Source organism: Crotalus tigris, unplaced genomic scaffold, assembly GCF_016545835.1.
Source record: "Crotalus tigris isolate CLP2741 ecotype Arizona unplaced genomic scaffold, ASM1654583v1 scf7180000018525.42219311030:4301911, whole genome shotgun sequence".
In the NCBI taxonomy this organism is placed as follows: domain Eukaryota; kingdom Metazoa; phylum Chordata; class Lepidosauria; order Squamata; family Viperidae; genus Crotalus; species Crotalus tigris.
The window spans coordinates 2,278,537-2,293,599 of record NW_024097057.1 but is presented as its reverse complement, the minus strand read 5'-3'; the positions used below and the strand labels follow the sequence as shown (position 1 = coordinate 2,293,599).

At 39.7% G+C, this 15,063-nt stretch overlaps 1 protein-coding gene across 7 annotated transcripts in view; it reads left to right on the top strand.

The window, feature by feature from the left end:
• Nucleotides 1-1,094: 1,094 nt before the first annotated feature.
• The window catches only part of GARRE1 (granule associated Rac and RHOG effector 1), a 33,503-nt gene continuing 19,534 nt past the window's right edge, over nt 1,095-15,063 (top strand). Inside the window, exons 1-4 of one of the 7 annotated variants that reach the window (XM_039353680.1) lie at nt 1,095-1,265; nt 7,541-7,646; nt 9,559-9,615; nt 12,299-13,563. In XM_039353680.1, the coding sequence (XP_039209614.1) occupies nt 13,081-13,563 (483 nt within the window). In that variant the 5' untranslated portion in view covers nt 1,095-1,265; nt 7,541-7,646; nt 9,559-9,615; nt 12,299-13,080. Of the gene's footprint in view, nt 1,266-7,540; nt 7,707-9,558; nt 9,620-12,298; nt 13,564-15,063 lie in introns of those variants that run through there. The other 6 variants (XM_039353679.1, XM_039353678.1, XM_039353676.1 and 3 more) reach the window with 6 other exon arrangements.

Here is a 15,063-nt window from a genome sequence, read left to right as displayed (position 1 = left end):
AATTCTCTTGTGCTGCACTCATCCCCAATGTAGCAGAGTCCCTCCACCTTGCTGCTGCCTTTCTCTCTCCTCCTCTCTTTCCCAGCGTGAGAGCCTTTCCAGAGACTTAGGTCAGCACACAATGTGTCCAAGACTTTGGTCATTTGAGTCTCAAAGGACCATAGCAGACCTAAAGTACAGTACAGGCAGTCCTCAACACATGACCACGACTGAGCCCAAAATTTCTGTTCCTAAGCGAGACATTTGATAAGTGAGTTTTGCCCCATTTTCTGACTGTTCTTGCAATACTTGTTAAGTGAATCACTGCAGTTGTTGGTAATATGGTTGTTAAGTGAACCTGGTTCCCCACTGACTTTGCTGGTCAGGAGGTTTTAAATGGGGATCACATGACCCCAAGATAACTGCCATAAATCTCAGCTGATTTTGATCACATGACCATGGGGATACTGCAAGAGTCTTGTGAAAAATGGCCATAAGTCACTTTTTTTCAATGCCATTGTAACTTCAGTCACTAAATGAACTGTTGTAAGTTGAGACTACCCGCACCGTGCAAAAGTTTTAGGCAGTTGTGCAAAGATGCTCTAAATTAAGAATGCTTTCAGAAATAGAAGTGTTTAGTTTTATCAGTTAACAAAATGGAAAGTAAACGAACAAAAAAGAAATCCAAATCAAATCAATATTTGGGGTGAGCTCACATAAACGGGAATCTCTCGGTGTAGGAAAATAAACAAGATCACAGCACTTGGGAGTTACAGCCGTCACCGGGGCTTTTAGAATAGCAAAGCGGGCTTCCAATCCGTACGCAGCGCGTCTCGAGGGCTCTCCCCTTCCCGGCGGACGCTCCTCGGCTTGGAAGGAGGCGACGCCCGTGAGCCGAGACAGCCGGGCGGCCCTGGAGGACGTCGGCCATAACCGAAGCGGGGCCGGGCCGGGGAAATCGGGCTGCCTGCCGGCGCCACGCCAACCGAGAACGGCGAGGCTCCCGAGGGCGCCGCTTGGCGGAAAGAGCCGCTCCGGGCGCTCAACCGTTTCCGGCCCCGCCCCCCGCCGCCTGTCAGTCCAGGAGAAGCCCCGCCCCTCGCAGACCCCTCCCCTCGGCGTCCGGCTGAGAGACGCCGCCGCCACAGCCGCCGCTGCTCCTTCGTTTCCGGGCCGCCGCCGCCGCCGCCGCCGCCGCCCAACCGCCCGCCGCTCCGGAGGCAGCCAGCAGCCGGCCGAGACCGCGTCGCGGGCAGAGCGCCGCCGAGCCTCCCGTGCGGTGGCAGGTGAGCGAGGGCCGCGCGCGCCAGGGCCTGGGCGCCCGCTCTCTCAGGAAGGCGGTGGGAAGGGGCGCCGCGCCTGACGGGCCTCCAGCCGGGCCGCCGCCGAGCCCCGCGACTGGGCGGGCCGAGGCGCGGGTCCGCGGAGGGGGGGAAGGGAGGGCCCTACCCGGAGGGTGAATCCCGAGGGCGGCGAGTGCGCCTGCGCCGGCGGGGCCCCGGTCTCCCCTCGCGGCTCGGGACCCTCGGCCCCCGGGCGGGGCGGGGCGGGCGCGAACCCCGCCGTCCCGGAACCCCCGTCTGCCCCGGAATGGCGGGGCCGTGGCCGAGGCGGCCCGGGGCCCTCGGTTGGCGTGGGCCGCCCTGCGGGGCCGGGGCTGCCGCTCGGCGTCTCCGCGGAGGGAAGGTCTCCCGGGGCCGGCCGTAGTGCGGGGCTGAAAGGCGGCCTGGGGCCATTTTAGCTGGGCCTGATTCGAGCAGGGAACGGCACCTTTCGAAGGGGGGATCGTGTGGAACGAAGGGCTGGATTTCGTTGGTTTTGAACCCGGGGAGGGAGCCGAAAGTGTCATTTTTTTTGCCCTGCCGTCGATAGTTCATCGGCTGTGCTCTTTTACTTCGGCATCCTTTGAGAATCAAGAATGTAATATGTTATTTCGAAAGCTTAAATATTTCAAAGAACAGTTAAAAAACCGCAAAGAATAGGCCAGCATCTGAAAAGAGAGCATAAGGAAGGAGCTTCACCTTTTTTGTTTTTGAACCTTCTTAATATGATTTAATTTTCAGGAAAGACTTCCAATAAGCATGATCCCATCTATTGTAAAATTGTTATTTTTAAGTTACTCTTCAGTGGGATAAATTTGCCATTAAGTTGCAAGGTTATTTCTATATAGAGTTTCAAATTTTCACACCACAATATTAAATTGCTCAAGGTATAATTTCTTGCTTTAGTTAGTGGAATAACAGTATTAAAGTACAGTGAAGGTGCATTAAACAAAAGTGTTAAACATGAAAGCATGTTGAGTTAGTGCTGTAGCTTTATCTCATTATTTTGAATGCTATAAGTAAGATGCACCTGTAACCTTGTTTTTAATAGTGCTCATATTTTTAGGTATTCCAGATATTTGTAAATAGATTAATCTGCTACAGCAAAATTTTTAGAGTAGAGTAACACATTTATTGTGCTATATTTTGCATGGACTAGAGTCCTTATCAACCAGTCCATGAGTTATCTCAGTTTAGCTGATTCATAGGTTCACAGGAATGGGTTCAAAGAAAAAGAAAAGGAAAAAAAATCATTAGGCAAAAGATTAAGCAGTAACAACTTTAATTTAGGGTTCAGTTGTTTCACACAGGTTGAATTTGGAATTTATTCAAGAATGTTTCTTTAAAAAGCTGTGAAAAGTTAAAAGTTGCCATTTTTACATATGTTGTTATTGAATAATATCCTTTAAATGTGTTTGAATTCAGAATACAGAATTATCCCATTTGCAATTTTCAGGTTGTATTTATGCATCACAAAAAGTGCAGTTTGTAAACAAAAGGCACGAGTTAGTACATATTATGAAACTTTTAATGCAACCTATCTCACAATGTGGTAAGGAGAACTGAGAAAAGGAGCTTTATATAGTATTTGGTATCTTCAAATACTATGATGAGATAAAATGTACCGTATGAATAAAATGCTCATCAGTACAAGTAGTCCTTGACTTACAACAGTTCATTTAGTGACCATTCAAAGTTACACTGTCACTAAAAAAAGTAATTTATAACTGTTTTTCACACTTAAGACCGTTACAGCATCCACATGGTCACATGATCAAAATTCAGATACATTTATGATGGTTGCGGTGTCCCGTGGTCATATGATCACCTTTTGCAACCTTCTGACAAGCAAAGTCGATGGGGTAGCAACTTACCAACTGCAGTGGTTCACTTAATAAGAAATGGGGCAAAATTCATTTAACAAATGCTTCACTTAGCAACACAATTTTTGGGCTCAATTGTGGCCATAGGTTGAGGACTACCTGTACTGCTCTTCTAGCAGTATTTGTGTTAGATTCCCTATGTGTTTCTACTTTAAACATATTTTTTCCAAATTCCATGGTATATTTTTTTACATTATGTCAACTTTTGCTTCATTTTTCTGCAGTTGGAAGTATATTGCAGTATATAAGTATCTAAGACTGCTCTTTATTTTTCTGGCAGTTCTGTTCAGTTTTTATATTGCTGAGATGATTGTTTTACCTATGCAGCCTTAATAAATGATGCTGAAATGGCATATATGCCAGTATTGCAGATGGAAATGCTGACTTCAAGTTTTTGGGAGCCACAGTAGAAGTTGCTAATTATGGAAAGTCATTGTTCGGTCACTTGGTATGACATGAAGTTGATACACAGATTGAGATCCCAATTGTGCTGTTAGTGAATGGATTTGGACAAGTGACTGGTTGGATTCACACATTGTATTCATCTGTAATATGGCTTGTTTGGCCACTGCTGAGTATGTAATATGAGCCACCAATTAGAACTTGTAGACTATAGTTTGTAAAATAGTATATCTGTGGATCCAACTAATTATGGATTAGTCGAGGAATATAGTTAAGAACAGTATGTGAGCCATCTATGTTTTTTCCTATTTTATTGAAAAGTTATGAAAATGATGGTAGCAGAAGCTTTAATAGAACTTAATAAAAGCATTAAACCTGTAGCATGGAAAAACTTTCAAGAAACGAGCTTCATTTATAATAGTTTTCTTCTCTAAATGAGCCAAGTGTGCTTGCCTTTATGAAACTATTGTTGAGATGTGCAGTCAGCCTCTCAGAAATTCTTGATGAAGTTTTGTGGCTCCAGGAGATGGGACAGATGTTACCCTGCTCTTCTGGATTCACAGATGTTAAGAATTGTCCTGATTAAAAGGAAGAGCAAGACAAATAACCCAAAGGGCAAGAGTATTGCAGTTTTCTGTACAGCCATCTTTGCAAACAGTTTGTTTTTGACCATAGATGTCCAACAAGGTATTTTCTTAGTAAATTATGTAACCCTTTGTGTAGTACTTAGTATTGCTTGTTTGAATAAATATAACTCTCATAATCAACTCACATATTAAGCATGATTTATTAATAAACCACAGTTAGTTGGCTTACCTATTTTGTTAAGATGCAATCTGTGTCTTATAGATTACAGTTGTTAGGTTCACACAAGCTAAGCAATAGTCAACAAATCATATTTAGTCAATATAAAGATCTCTCAATTATGGTTTGTGAACCATGGCTTATGCCTTATTAAAATGTGCAAATGCTATAGATGCAAGAATCTTAGAAAATATAAACTATGGTTGCTGATGTCTATATTTAAAGATATTACTTTGTTTTAGTTAGTGTAATTTGTAAATATAACCAGAACTAAGTTAAAACCATCTTACATTTAATGCAATATTTGAACTCAGCATCTATTCAAAGTCTTATTAACTAGGAAAAAATCTTAGTATAAAAGTAAGTATAAAAGCTTGCCATTATGCATGCATCAAAAAAACAATTAAGGATCAATAATGGTAGGAGAACTCTTATGTTACAAAACCTTTTGTAGACAATGTTATATTCTGGATCCTACTGTACCTTTATTGTACATTTTCAGGTCTTAAATATGCAGTTGATTTATGAAAATGAATCTTACTGATGCATAATAGGGTTAAAGCAAAAGTGTAAACTTGTAGATCAATCCTAAATTGCAGTTATTCCATTGACCTACCATTATAGCAACAGCGATTATACTGTCCTCATAAGTATTCTGTCCTTGATTTAGGGTCTGAAAGGTAAAAACACAATTTTAGTTCTTTAGTACACTAAACCCGAGCAAAATGGCACACTTGGGATCAGTTCTAAGATACTCTGACTTGCTATTCTTTGTGCAACCTAATAATTTGACCTGTGTTTGCAATTTGTTGTTTGGCTTTGTGACTTTAAAAAATGTTGTTGTTGTTGTTGTTGTTAATTGCGAAGTCGTATCCGACCCATCGCGACCTCATGGACAATGTTTCTCCAGGTCCTCCTGTCCTCCACCATCTTCCGGAGTCCATTCAAGTTCACACCCACTGCCTCAGTGACTCCATCCAGCCACCTCATTCTCTGTCGTCCCCTTCTTCTACTGCCCTCAATCTTTCCCAGCATTAGGCCCTTTTCCAGTGACTCCTTCCTTCTCATTAGGTGCCCAAAGTATTTGAGTTTCAACTTCAGGATCTGGCCATCTAAAGAGCAGTCGGGGTTGATCTCTTCTAGGACTGACCGGTTTGAACGCCTTGCAGTCCAAGGGACTCGCTGGAGTCTTCTCCAGCACCATAGTTCAAAGGCCTCAATTCTTTGGCGCTCAGCCTTTCTTCTTGACCTAATTAAATCATGATGTTTGGCTTGTATTTGTGGCTGAATATATAATCTGATTAATGTAGTCAAACTGCCAGTGATTAATTTCTGATTTTATGGTAAAAGTATGTTGCATTTTGTAGTGAAAAACTGGTATGACTAAAGAAATTTATAATCAAGGTAAAAGGATTTTTTCTTTAAAATCTAAGCAAGTAAAATGTTTATCTTTTACGAAAGTGATTTTTATTTTATTGCATAATTAGCTTTAATCAATGGAATTTAAATCATTTTTGCCTGTTCATTTCAAAGGATATAAATTTGGTTAATAGGATAAAGTTCCTTGGTTAGTTTCTAGTTTTCTAATTTTGGATAAGAAGTCAGGTGAGCTCAGACTATGTTCTTGTGTGGTAAGAAATGTTGAGCAAAATTAACTCAATCTGATTATTAATTTAAGAAGTTAAATATATGGAGCTCAACAGTGAAGATACTTAACAGTCATCAAATATGTTGAGGATTGCAGAAATGGTAAATAAGTGAAAATATATTAGAACAAGGTGCAAGTTCATTTCAGTAAGCAGTGCAAAACTTGATCATGATGGGGGGGCGATGGCTCAGTGGCTAAAGATAGTGAGGAGAAGGAGTAGCTTTTTGATTCATTCACATGTGGTTTGCGTTTTCTCTCATACTTTTAACTAAATGTTAGGGTGGATTTAAAAATGATTTAGTGGACCTTTAAATGCACTTTAAAAGCAATATAGTGGATTTGTTAATAAGTCTGAAAATAAGATTGAATATTTTTTTTTGAGTTACCATTATTCCAAAATGATAAGATAACCTTTATTGTCATTTTTACTGTGGGCACTGGCACACATTAAAAATGAAATTCTGTTCCCTGCTCTCAAAAGTGTACACGTACATAACACACATATAAACATGCTATATACAACATATATATATATACCTACACCCTTACATATAAATATTTATAAGTATTAATCACTGTTAACCACTGATAAGCTAAGATTTGAGAAATGTATATGTTGGTTGTTCATTTACGCAGAAAAGAAGCCCTTTAGCACAATTACCATATTCATGCAAAATGATAACTTGGATTTGAAAAGAATTCTCATTTCTTATTCAGAATGGTGGGCCTATATACAGTGGCTGATTTGTTCTCACTTGGCTTCTTCTGTCAGTGGGTGCAACTTACAGTGACCAGAAACTTTCCAGGAAGAAAGAATTTAATGTTGCATTCTAGCAAGGGCTTCAGGCATTCTGCTCCCAAACAAGCCAGTAATAATTGGATACCAGTGTTAGACCCTAGCATTAGACACCAACTTGGTGGTAAGTAACTACAAAGTACAGATGGTCCTTGCTTACCAACCACTTGTTTAACAACTGTTCAAAGTTACAGTGGTCCTGAAAAAATAACTTTATGGTCCATTTATTACCTTCACAATGTTCCTCAATCATTTTATTGCCATTACAGTCAGTATGTGTTGCTTTGTGCCTGACCTGTGGGTTTCCCTTTTTTTCCCCCTTGCACATCAAAAGCAATACAACCATGACTGCAACCTGGGACTGAGGGCTGCAAACACATTATGCAAACAGCTTACAGTATTTTCTTGAGATCTTCTCCAATCTGATTGCTCTGCAGGAGGCTGAGGAAGCAAGTGATTTCTATAGACCAGAGAAAGGTTTTTCTGTGGACCAGAGGTTGTGTGGTTTTGTGTGCTGCCTGCATCTCGCGGATGGGGCTTTGCTTGTATGTGCGGCCCAGTTGCTGGCATGCCATGGTACTGGTCCACGGACTGGGGGTTGGGGACCCCTGCTGTAAATTATAAGCCAGATATATTTCACCTGATAAAATGTTTAAGAGGAGGAGAGGCCCTACTTTTTCAATCATCTATTTTCTCTCACCTCTAGGAAGGAGGCACTTACAAACCCTTCTGAGAAACCTTTCCCAACACACTGCAGTCCAGGCAGTCCTTGAGAATGGGGCACGATTGAATGGAAGAACAAAAAGCTCATGGTTGGCCTATGGACAATTTTCTTTCATTATCTTTAGTCATCACCATAAATAATTCAACCGGTATGAAGGATATAAATTGAGAAACTTTGGTTGCTTTAATAAAGGGCCATACAACAAGACCAAAATTGCAGTTATAGCTCTGAAACAATAAACACGTTGTACATATAAGAGGACCAAAAATATAATTCATTTCAGTAGCTCTTAATTCCAACTAATTTGCAACTAATTTCAGAGCTTTAAAATACTAAAATATACACTATAAATCATATTTTAATGCCAAATTATGTTTCATAAGTACATCATATTTTAGAGGCTGATCTAAAGAATTATAGTTCTTAGAAGCAAGGATGTCCAAATCTGTAGAAAGAAGAAGGGAGCTTCAACACAAAACTAGCCTGAATTTAAGACAATAGAAAAGTAGGTAATCTTTCATTTTGATTAAACATCAGTGCTGAAGAGGGGTATGCAATGCTTCCTTTTTTGAAGAAAAAGCAGCACTGGTTGTTACCATTTATTCCTGTCCTGTCCTGTTCTAATTTAGCATAAGCAAATTATGCTCTGATCTAAAGGGAAGAAAAATAGGAAATCCATTCTTGTTTCTCCCATGTCTCATGTTCTTTGATTCTGAAACAGATGTCAAAAGAGACAAATTTCCCCATAACATGTCTTCACCAAGATGATTCCAAGTTCTTCTTTATCAAAAGATGCTTCCAAGGAAATGATGCATTGTCACTCAGGAAGGTTTGGGCTTGTTCATGTAGAGACAGTAGTTGAACGTTTATTTATGCATTCAATTTATATTGTCTCAAGTGATTTTGGGTGGCTTGTAATAATATAAAATATACATATAAAAGTATTAAAATTTAAATTTTAAATTAAATTTACTGGGGTGGACATCAACCATCTCCAGCAGAGGACACCCCCTTTGGGCCCCCAAACCAACTGGCAGAGCCAAAGTTTAAGGCTTTTCCAGGAGGTCAGAAGAGTGGAAGCGGATCTCAACTAGGGAGGCAAGACGTTTCAGAGGGTGGGGGCCAGAGCAGAGAAGGCTCCTTGATCCCATTAGCTGAAATGTTGAGCGATTCAGCTGCATCAGTCAGTTCTCTATTGGCATTTGCTTATGGTTCTTAAAACTCTGCTTTTAAGGAAGGATGTTCATTCGTACCGCTCTTCCTTTCATTATATTTGTTAATGTGCAATTTCATTTATCTTCATGAATTCATATTGATTGATTGATTGATTGAATGATTACAGACCATAAAGATGTTTTTGTTTCCTAGCAACACTGTGAGTTCATGGGTCCAAAGTGAGACAATTTGAGCCTGGTCATTTGTGCCTCAACTCAAACGAGAATTCTGGGTTGGATTTGTTTGATGACCCACTGGTTTGTTTTCTTGGCTCTCCATGATATTCTCAGAATTTTCTACAAAACCAAAGTTCAAAGGCAAACTCTGACTAACTTGCTTCTTCAGAGTCCAACCTTCACTTCCACTGAATGTTACAGGGAATATCATGGCTCATAAAGTTCTGACCTCTACAGATATCCAGAAGTGGTGACATTTAGTTGGTAGATATTGTGCTGACTTATTGGAAACATGGACAAAAGTTGAAGCTTGCCTTGTTCCCTGGTATAGGGAAGGTGGACATGTTTAGATGCAGAATTATGAATGTTCTTGGATAAGCCCTTTTCATTTAGGACTGATTCCTGTGGTTCAAATAATGTTATAACAGAAGTAAAACTGTGTTCCTCTTAACATGACTCAGGATCTGGCCCTTATGAAAACAGGGCTGTCTCCTCATATCCATTTATTTTGGTAAATTTCCTTGGTAAAGAAAACAAAAATGACGTCTTTTCTCCCCAAAAACACTCCTTTCTCCATATTTTTTTTTTTTTTTTTGGTCACGTCTCCAGATCTGAGACAGGATACCTCTGTTGAGCCTGAGAAAGAAGGGAATTGAAGTTTTCCTGGTAGGTAGGTTTTTCCCGTATTTTTACTAAATAATTAAGAAATATTGAGATTTTTCCTGGGCTTTGGAGAGATCAGTTAAGCTTGCCTAAAGAGGGATATGTGTGAAAAAAATCACATTGCTTTCTGAAAACTTCCAACTCCTTGCACTGTTAGAAAGACTATTTATAATTAATATTAACGATAATGAACAAGGGAGGCCTGTTCTGTGTCCCTCTTGAATTTATGTGCATGGCAATGTTACAGGGTAAAATGATGTATTGCATTGGCCTTTTTTTGTTTCTTTTGGATTTTCTGTCACACATGAAACCATAACTGTAAAGTCAGTATGATTAAAATTAGAAAACAATATAATTAAAATTTATTAACAGTTAACATTCAGGAATTTTAACTCCCAGTTAAAACATGGCAGATTCTAAACGTGTGTGTGTGTGTGTGTAGCACAACTTCCTGGGAAGAGTATTCCATGGCCTGGGAATTACACAGGAGAAGGCTGTTAGGCAGCCAGGCACTTGGTGGGCAAGAGGGGCCTTTACCAGTGGACGTCTGCTTATTTCAACTGGGTAGGTTAATAGGAAGAAGAGGTGTTCATTATATATATATGGGCCCTAAGCTGTTTAGGATTTTAAAGGTCAACACCAGTACTTCAAACTGTGTCCAACAGTTAGTTGGTAAATAGTACAACCTGCATTGTATCTGAAAAGTTTGGATACTTTTCAAAACAATTCGGGCCTTATTGCTCAAATTGACACAGGCTGTAACAGACTTGCGAATAAACATCTGCAAGTCTAACCAATTCAGGAAAGATGGCAATTGGCTGACAGTTGTGAAAATACGCAACCTTCTACTACAGATCCAGTGAAAATTAAGCTTAAAGAACAGTTCCTAGCTGCAGATGTCAAATATGTGGCTCTTGGGCTGCATGTAGCCTACAACTTTCTGAGGGCGTGCAACTGGGAAATCGTTAACAAAGTAAAATACAATAAACACTGATGATATTTTATTTTAGAACAAATAACAATAAAATTAGTCAGCAGCCATGATAAAACGAGTGTGCTGCTGCCTGAGTTTAACTGCAGTGGGGAGGATTGCTTGGCGCTGCCGTCACTTGTGGCTTGAACAAGAGCAGCCCCCCCAGACGCTGGACGCTCCTGGCCAGTTGGGGCTGCAGCAAAGCCAAGTGACTCTGTGGCTGCGGTGGGCCTTTTCCCTGGGACAGCAGGCAAGCAACTCCCTCACCAAAACAGCATGAATTGCTGTCTCTCATCCTTCCAAAACAGGTTGAAATTTCCTCTTTCCAAAAAGGGAGGATTAATTGATATCTATTAAGTATAAGACATTCACCTGTCTGAGACGGTGTAGGTTCTCCTGCTTGAGCAGGGGGCTGGACTAGAAGACCTCCAAGGTCCCTTCCAGCTCTATTCTATTCTAAATTCTAAAGTTTTGGGCTGCATGTAGTCCATGGTTGTTAACTTCATAAAATTTTCAATGTCTAATAATCAATACAAAATTAATAATACAAAGCTTTTGTATTCCCTTCCTTTGTAAGTCAGCTGATACTGATATTGTTTATAACTTACAACCCTCTGTGAGTTCCTCTGGATAGTGAGCAAGCTCTAAATATTTTAAATAAATAAAGAAAAAACCTCCATAATTTTATAAAGATGCACTATACTCAGATCACTTGTTTCTAAGTGCTCTTGTTATTTGCACTGACATTGAAGAACAGGAAACCAGTTTTTTTTAATACTCTTGGATTTAACCCTTTGTTTTTTTATTACTGTTTTTCCTTTCTTTTTACTGTTTCTGATGGGCCTGAGAGCCAGGAATGTGGCATTATGTTTTAGGTGTAAAAGTGGCTTGCATGAACAAGAGACTGTAGAGAAGGAAAGAAATTTTTCCAGGCCTTCTCCTGGATTTTTTTTTTTTTTTTTAAATATTGGAGTATAGTTTCTGAGACCTATACAGATATTCTTTGATTTACAACAGTTCATTTAGTGACCATTAGAAGTTACAATGGCATTGGAAAAAGTGACCTATGACCATTTTTCATACTTATGACCATTGCAGCATCCCCATTGTCATGTGATCAAAATTTGATCACAAGCAAAGTCAATGTGGGGAAGCCAAATTCATTTAACAAGTGTTACTAACTTAAGAGCTGCAGTGATTCACTTAACAGCTGTGGCAAGAAAAGTCATAAAATGGAGCATAATTCACTTAACAAATGTCTCACTTAGCAGCATAAATTTTGGGCTCAGATGTGGTCATAGGTTTGAGGACTATCTATATATGCAAACAGCTGTGTATTCAGTGTGTCAGACAAAATTTTTATCCAGCTGGAAGTTCGCCAGCATTAGTTTCAGTTGAAGCTAGTGATCTCATTTGAGAAGTGGAAGTCATTTCCTTAAAATCGGTCACATTCAAATATCATCTGACTTCTCTCAAGGCATTTATAAGACCAGAAGTATAAACAGAGGAAGTGTTGAATGGCTGATTGGACTGTAAATGACAAAAGACATGTGATACCTTGAATTTATTTTTTTTAGTTCGGTTTACAAATAAGATACACAAGTGTTTGTGTGGTAGTCTACTATCCAGATTATTGTCAGACAGGTAGAAATTAACTTTTTGTAATAAAACATACTACTAAACAATAAACTTTTTGCAATTTTTCCTTGCCAGGAAATGACCTAGAGGCCTTACATTTCTGCGTCCTATATACTCTACAATCAAGAAAAATGAACCCTGAAAGCACCACTTAGTAATATTAAAAGGAAACTACCTCAGCACCAAGAAGCAAAAGTGGAAAGGTTTGCAATAAAAAGAAAAGAAAACTTATGTTATGAATAAAGTGTAGTAGCAAAGACTCTAGAAAACAAATATTCTTTTTTTTTCAGTATTAGGATAGGATTTGACTGACAGGCTCTGTCAAATCAAGAAGTTATTTTGTCTGCTGATGTTTAGACTCGGTGGTTCTTCAAGAACAGTAATAGTCTGCATTAATCATCACTGTTGAGCAGTGATTTTGCTTTTCCTTTCCTAATACTAACTGAAGAAAATTATAACAATGGTACTACTTTTTAAACATGAGTTTTCTTCAATTTAAAACAATATTAACATCAGGTGTCAGAAATGTATTGACAGGAAAACAACAGCAAACGACATTTTGAGTGTCCACTGTAGAATGCTAAGGAGGAAATAATATTTTAGTTACCACCACTTGCTTTTATGATTATAAATTGTAATTGCAGCAGTGCTGCAATTGAACAGTGAATTGTACGAGTCAGCAAAATTGCTGCCATTTTCACTACTGACACCTAGTACCTAGATTTTTTTTTTCAAATGCCTTTTCTGAAAATTATGTGCATACCCTTCTACTACTGCTACACATAGATGGATTTCCAAGAGAGCAACTCATGAGAATGAATTAATTCAAAAAAAAAACCTTGGCCAAGTACTTCCTTATGTATTGCTGCAGTGCACAAGAAAGTAAAATGGACTATAAGCGGCGCTTTTTGCTTGGCGGGTCCAAGCAAAAAGGGCAGCAACACCAGCAGTATCAAGTGCCAGAACTAGGCAAGACTCTGGGTGCCTCCTTAGCACCTTCAGTTCCAACCTCTCCCCTGCTTTCCCTGGCTGCTGCTGGCAGCTGCAGTCACGCGACTCCAGTCGCAGACCTCCAGCAGGGAATCTCCAAATACCTAGATGCACTCAATGTGTTTTGTCGTGCAAGCACTTTCCTCACAGACCTTTTCAGCAGTGTATTCCGGAACTCGCACTATTCTAAGGCAGCTATGCAACTGAAGGACGTGCAGGAACATGTCATGGAGGCAGCAAGTCGACTCACAGCAGCAATAAAACCAGAAATTGCAAAAATGCTCATGGAACTTAGTGCTGGAGCAGCCAACTTTAAAGATCAGAAGGAATTCAGCCTGCAGGACATTGAGGTAAGTTGCTCCCTTTCTTTAGTCAAGATCTGCCAGGGGTTTTAGGATCGCAGTCAGGGTAGACACATCTAATAGAAATCAATTAGTGAAACATCTGTGCTACTGCATTTGGTATTTTCTTTGGGAGAATAGCGGTTGTGTTACTATGACATGTTTAACAGATGGACTGATGCTGTCATAACACATATCTTCCCAAGTAACTATTTAAAGTACCGCTAATAGAAACAGACATTCATGTGATTATAGATATATGGTAAGTTAGCTTTAATTGGATACTGACATTATAAGAATGAATGCAATTGTTGTTTTTAATTTCCCTGGAATCTACTGATCCCTTTTTTTTTTTATATCAATCCCTGCAAATGTAGGAAATAAAATGCAAAAATTCATCCACATATCCATCTATTGCTGCAGTGACAGTTCAAAAAATAATTGCATTATAATGCTCATTCACTTATACTGTAGAGTTTGGATGTTTAAAGTGGTAACTGATCCATATGTTTAAGTATGCTACTTCTAGACATTGCCTCTAAGAAGATGGCACTGATCTAAGATTAAGTTTTGAACCCTTTGAATCTTTTTTTGAGGTTTGGTACAATATTCAGAAATAGGGCCCACCAGTAAGGTTTATGACATGCATTGAATTCCTGAATACCTTATGAAGTTTGCAATTGGCATGGCTCTACTTTATGAATTTAAAAGGTGATAAAATACTTGTTTTCAGGTGTTGTAGAATTTGATTGTCTCTTCCAGCAGCAATCAGCGTATATGGAATAAGAGCCATTCATACTGATAATACAGAGATAACAGAATTATCATTCTGTTTGGGAATGATAATTAGCTCCCTTGAATTTGCAATGCATATGGTAAAGCACAGTCCTGAAGAGGGAGGAAGGGAGAGAGAGGGAGGGAGGGGAAGAGAGAGAGAGAGAGAGATTCAGCTAATTTTGGATGGTGCCATATTTTTTTAGCATCTTAGGCTTGCAGAGTAGCTTTTAAAAATAGCTCAGAATACAGAATAACAGAGTTATATATAGGGACCTGAGAGGTCTTCTATTAAACCCCCTGCTTAAGCAGGAGACCCTATAAAATTCCAGACAAATGGGGGTCTAATCTCTTCTTAAAACTTCTGTGATGGTGTACCTACAACTTCTGGAGGCAAGCCATACCACTGATTGTTCTCACTGACAGGAAGTTTCTCCTTGGTTGTAAAATGGATCTCTCCTTGATAAGTTTCCATCTATTACTTCTTGTCCTACCCTTAGGTGCTTTGAAGAATAGGTTGACCCCCTCCTTTCTGTGACAGCCCTTCAAATATTAGAAGACTGCTACTATGTCACCCTTAGTTCTCCTCTGCGTCAGATCACACATTCCCAGTTATGGTAACCATTCACCATACGGTTCAGCTTCCAGTCACCTTTGTTGCTCTTCTGTAGGAGATGACCAGGCTGAGCCTGAGGGAGGCGTCAAATGCATCATAAGTCACGAGTCTCTGTGTGC